Here is a 6,000-nt window from a genome sequence, read left to right as displayed (position 1 = left end):
AAACTCGTCCGTGTGCTGGAAATCAGGCGCAGCACACGGACCCATTGATTTCAATGGGGCCATTCACACATGCGTGATTTTTCATGCAGCGAGAGTCCGTTGCGTGAAACTCACTGCATGTCCTATATTGGTGCGTTTTCACGCACCTACGCACCCATTGAAGTCAATGGGTGCGTGAAAACCACGCACAGCAGCAACGATGAGAATCCGTGTGCTGTGCGTGATTTGCGCATCAATTCCATTAAAAAAAAAGTGCTTTGCGAGTGCGTGAAAAACACGTCACTCGCAAAGCACACTGATGCAATAACGCAACGCACAGCTGTGCACGTGTTTTTTAAACGCGTAAATCTGTCACGCTCTTGTGAATGTAGCCTTAGATGGGGACGCAGCGCTAATCACCACTGCAGACCCTTCATTCTCATGATCGGACCCTGACCAATCATAAGTTCATAAAATGGAATAGACCACATAATATCGAAATTGGCACAGAATATTAGGCGTATTTAGATAATACAAAAGACAAATAAAAACAATAGAAAAAAAACACATAACAATCATGCTAGTTTAACACATAACATTCAAGTCATCTGAAGATCTCAGTCATAAAATCCCTCGCTATACAAGTCACCAGAGAACCTCTGCGACCTTACTAGTAAATTATTACTCCGCTAAATGATTTTATCGATATAAAATCTCACACCACAAATAAAGACATATTATAACGTGAAGTGAATACCTGGACTTCCCTCTAGTGTTCACAAATTATTACACTGACTACGAAAGAAGCTAGAGCGCTAATGACGTCATTACGTAAACGTTGTCTCCTGCTGAGGGCTCCAAGCGTTGTTAGGAGCTCCGGATGCGTACGTCCGGTGGGCGGGGTTACAGGACTGGTCCATATTTGTCAGTGGTGTCAGCTCCGGTGTGAGGCAGCATCCTGGCATACCGGCTTCATGGCAGCAGATGCTGCCGCCTCCAGTGCCCAGGTGGGAGCGTCTACATCTTACTGACTGCTGCGTCGTGACTGTATAGAATACATTGCTGCAGTGGCGGTGCTGTGTATAGCTGCTGTATAGAAATATTTACACAGCTGTTATTGTTAGTAAATATAGAGAATCCCAACAAACCTCATCTCCAGTAGACTTTATTTATGTTGTGCTAAAGCTAGAGGCATTGAGTACATGATTGGTTTACAGGGGGCTTCTGCTGAATTTCTGGTGGGAATCCGACTTCTAGGAACCCCCAAATAAGCGTTTTTTTCCGTCGACATCGTTGTTTTAAATTTAACTTTAATCTGCGTGTCAATATGGTTATGGGAATACCAAATGTATATACAGTACCGCACTACTTTTACAAATAATAATGGTGTTTACTCGGCAGGTTAAATGACCTAAAATTTTATGTTTACTTTTTTTATTGCTTAAATAATTTTTGGGAAAAAGGTGTATTTATTTTTTTTAGCTTTTAGGTTTTATTTTTTATTTTATTTTTACACGTTTTTAAAAATGTTATTACATTTTTTTTGTTATTTTTTTTTTATGGTTCCACTAGGGAACTTTACCATATTGACTCATGTAATACTTGTGTATTTTGCCTTTTATCTGTGTCCCACTATTGGGGTCAGTTTACACAGTATTTTGCAGGCAGAAGACTCTGCCTGGAACAATCAGCTCCGTTTTTATTCTAAGTGGTTTTGTACCACATGCGTTTTTTGATGTGTGGTGTTTCCTTTTTTTTTTTTTTAAAGAGTCTCTGTCACCAGATTATAAGTGCCCTATCACCTACATAAGGAGATCGGCGCTGTAATGTAGGTGACAGTAATGCTTTTTATTTCTAAAAGCGATCTATTTTCACCACTTTATGAGCGATTTTTAGCTTTATGCTAATGAGTTTCTTAATGCCCAAGTGGGCGTGTTTTTACTTTAGACCAAGTGGGCGTTGTACAGAGGAGTGTATGACGCTGACCAATCAGTGACCAATCGGCATCATGCACTCCTCTCCATTTATTTACACTGCACTAGCGATATAGTTATATCACTATCTGCAGCCACATACACAAACGCTAACATTACTGCAGTGTCCTGACAATGAATATACATCACTACCAGCCGGGACGTGATGTGTATAGACAAATTAAGGCATTTTATTTTATATCTTATTGTTTTTCTATATAACTAACCAATGTAGAGCCGTGTTCATGAGGCTGTATGGTGGCACACAGAGTCCCCTACGATGCCATGTGCTGCCCCGTATGGCACAACTTCTTTAAGAAACTTTTTTTTTAGGGGAGAATATTTCTATCGCATGGAGCTATGCTAATGGAGCATACCACAATTTTTTATTTGGTCAAACTCGTACGAAATCCAACAGAATAAAACTAGGCGGTTGTACGGAACCATAATACGGCCATGTGCACGAGCCCTAAGGATCAGCGCAGCACTTCTGCTGTACCAGTCTAGTCCCCCTGGAGGTGTAGACATGGAACGTATCTTAGGGAGACCTGCAACACGGCGGGAAGATGCAATAGTGAAGATCCCTAAGTCCAAAACTTCTCAAAATACGGAGCTGTTTTCAAGAGAAAACCGCTCCTGATTTTCAGACGTTTTTTGTGCCACTCGTGATTTTCGTGTCGTTTTTCGCTGCGTTTTTTACGGCCGTTTTTGGAGCTTTTTTCAATAGTCTATGGAAAACTGCTCCAAAAAACGTCCCAAGAAGTGTCCTGCACTTCTTTTTCGCGGCCGTTTTTTACACGTAAACAAAACACAGCGAAAAATGCTCCGTTGGAACAGAACGCCGTTTTCCCATTGAAATCAATGGGCAGATGTTTGGAGGCGTTCTGCTTTCGATTTTTCGGGCGTTTAGGCCACATGCACACGATTGTAGCCATGTGCACAGCCGTGATTTTCGGGTCGGCCGGCAGTGGACTGTCAGCCGCGAGCTGCCCGCAAATCGAGGGCCATGCACATGGCCGCGGCCATTATTTTCAATGAGCCCGGACCGCAGAAGACGGCCGTAATAAGACATGCCCGTTCTTTCTGCGGTCCGGGCTCCCGGGCCAAGCACAGACCGTAAAAACTATGGTCGTGTGCATGGCCCCATAGAAATGAATGGGGCCGCAATTCTCCCGTGGATTTTCAGGGGAATTGCGGCCGCAAAAGCACGTTCGTGTGCATGGGGCCTTACAGCCCGAAAAATGGCATCATGCAAATTTTTTTTTCACATTTTCCTAACCGCTTTCAACATGTGTTTATTTCACTCTTCTTATCAGCACGGCATTCTGGGTAATGTTTTGAAGGAGAGTGTATAGGGATTTCTAGAACGTTCTTACTATAGTAATTGTTTCCTCTTTTCAGGCATTAATTAATTACTACTGCCAGGAAAAGTACTTTCATCATGTGCAGGCGGCAGCTAACGACGGGCTCAAGAAGTATCTTAACGATCCTGTGTTCCTCTTTTTCCGGGCCTTTGGGATGTTAATGGAAGGTAATCGTTTTTGCTGAAAATTCCTCCTAAGTGTCAACCCTCCGTCATATCAGTCATGGCACCTGTTTGCTGCAATTTCTTTATCGTAGATCAAGTGTCCGAGTCCATCCGAGAACTGGAAATCATAAAAGACAAGTCGGAAGTTTCTCTGTGTTCTTTAATGGCTTTGATCTATGCGCACAAGAAGAGCTCACATCCAGGTAACCATCACCAATTATTGTCAGAATTAAGAATCCTTCTAGTGGCCGTGAATATGATGTCTGCTGAATATTGGGCGAGTTAGATGGAGTAATTTATTAAGAGGCACACGCCTCCTAATAAATAAGGCGCATCTCCGACTGTCCGTGCGCTACCAAAGTCAAATCTACGCCAGCTCTGTTATGAAGTGATGCTGAGAAAACAGAATTATTCTAAAATAGGAAGTACCGCCCAGCAAAACCTGGCGGACGTAAAAATGACTGGAATACAGAAGTCAAATACTGATTCATACGTAGCAGTGCTGACTCTGTTATCTCAGCGTTACCTTTGCGCACCGCCACTTTACCCGCACACGTTGGCCCAGATGTACAAAGCCGTTTTTGGTGTAAACCGCACCCATAAAAGTTGCAAACTGGGATGTACGACAAATTTGCAGTAAAATTTGCGACTTTTCTTGTTTCCAAATTTGGAAAGTGACAAGTGGACATGAGTTCCAAGGAGACTAACTTGTATCCAAAGTTTTTTGCAAATATACGTCTGATCATAACCGGCATAGATGCGATTTTCTGATTGTCAAGACAGTTCTAAATGCATCATTTATTGGGGTGTGCACCTTTTAATAAATTTTTGTGCAAATTACTGCTCCTCCTTTACTTAGACTGGCATAAGATATGCCAGTCTTCATAAATGTTGGCTATTGTTTGATATGAGCTGTACCAAATGTGTACAGGCATTCTAAGGGCAGTGTGCCATCCAGCCGCACACTATTTAACCACAAATTGATCACAATGGGCTTCACCTGTACAAGCCATGCGCCCGAAAACTGCATTACAAAAGTGCGTGCGGTGTTGTCGTGCAGCGCGCTGCCGCAGCAGGTTGTACATGCAACCTCAAAACATTAAGCTGCTTTACATTTTTACAGACCGAGAAGCTATTCAGGACCTGGAAATGAGGATGAAAGAGCAGCGGAAGACGGCGGAACCTCGAGCCTTATATTATGCTGGGTTGTTCCTGTGGCACGTGGAGCGTCACGAGAAAGCTCGGGAATATGTTGATCGGATGATTAAAATTTCTAATGGAGACAGAGATGTAAGTAGCACAGCAGAATAATGCAGAGTCCTACACGTCACAAGACCAAAAAAAAAATACATCCCAAATTGGTGTAAAAAGTTATTCAAAAGTCCTAAACCGGACAAGTTTTAATATTCGGAGCCTGCGGGGTGGAGAGGCAGGGTGACCGTCAACAAGATATTCCTTTTTTCTGTTTCACTCTCACTACTGTGTGTCCCAAGCTATTTTTTGGGGGATAGTCGGTGACATAATTTAAACATTTTAGTTTAGTGTAGCTTTATTTTTTAAACCTGTTTTTACTGTTTTAATCTCCCTATAATGTTTAGTAAGCTTTGCAAATATGTTTCTTCACTTACACATCTTTTACTCCATTCACACCCAAAGCTTTACTCAGTTTCATGTTGGCTGTTGCTATTTGAATCTGTAAGCACGGTGCTGACAGACACCACTTAAAGCTTAAGGCCTTATTCACACGAATGTGTTATACGTCCGTGCTACGCGCGTGATTTTCACGCGCGTCGCACAGACCTATGTAAGTGAATGGGGCCGTTCAGACTGTCAATGATTTTTACGCCTCGCACATAAAACTCACGACATGTCCTATACTTGCCCGTGTTTCGCGCAGCACGCACCCATTGAAGTCAATGGGTGCGTGCAAATCGCTCACGGCACATGGAAGCACTTCCGGGTGCCGCGTGTGATTTGCGCAACAGCAGTAAAAAGAATGAATGAAAACAGAAAAACACCTCCTGCTTTTCTGTTTGTAAACATAAAAACAGAGTGTCATAAAGATGCCGGCTGCGCGAAAATCACACAGCCACGCATTATATGCTGATGACACACGGACCTTTTGCGCACGCAAAACTGACACGTCCGTGTGAATAAGGCCTAACTGAGCTTCTGCTGTCCATTGTCAAATAAGTCATTTTTTTTCTTGATCAGGTTACCATACATGCTAAACAATACACCGACTACAGCGCGTCACAGAAGCAATGTTCAGTCACCGAAAGAGCAGAGAGATTTAGGAAGATATGAGGACATTTGGCTTCAGAAGACCGCTTTGAATGCTTCTTTGGGTGTGAATGGAGTATAAGATATGATTTAACTTAAGGTCACTATAATATATGTGAAGCAAATTTGGTCAACGTGATATGTAGATGTAACCTGTAAAATGATGTTATTTGGCAGGGCTACACTTTAACATCACAGAAAGGAAAATCCCAGAATGCCAGCATTGAATTACATTGC

At 42.5% G+C, this 6,000-nt stretch overlaps 1 protein-coding gene across 2 annotated transcripts in view; it reads left to right on the top strand.

The window, feature by feature from the left end:
- Positions 1-882: 882 nt before the first annotated feature.
- The window catches only part of TTC21B (tetratricopeptide repeat domain 21B), a 68,042-nt gene continuing 62,924 nt past the window's right edge, over positions 883-6,000 (top strand). For both annotated transcript variants that reach the window (XM_075829395.1, XM_075829394.1), the window contains exons 1-4: positions 883-986; positions 3,354-3,483; positions 3,573-3,683; positions 4,604-4,770. In XM_075829395.1, coding sequence (XP_075685510.1) covers positions 954-986; positions 3,354-3,483; positions 3,573-3,683; positions 4,604-4,770 — 441 coding nt within the window. In that variant the 5' untranslated portion in view covers positions 883-953. The remainder of the gene's footprint in view (positions 987-3,353; positions 3,484-3,572; positions 3,684-4,603; positions 4,771-6,000) is intronic.

This window comes from Rhinoderma darwinii, chromosome 6, assembly GCF_050947455.1.
Source record: "Rhinoderma darwinii isolate aRhiDar2 chromosome 6, aRhiDar2.hap1, whole genome shotgun sequence".
Lineage (NCBI taxonomy): Eukaryota > Metazoa > Chordata > Amphibia > Anura > Rhinodermatidae > Rhinoderma > Rhinoderma darwinii.
Note: the sequence above shows the minus strand (reverse complement) of the source record. Positions and strands in the feature narration are given on the sequence as shown.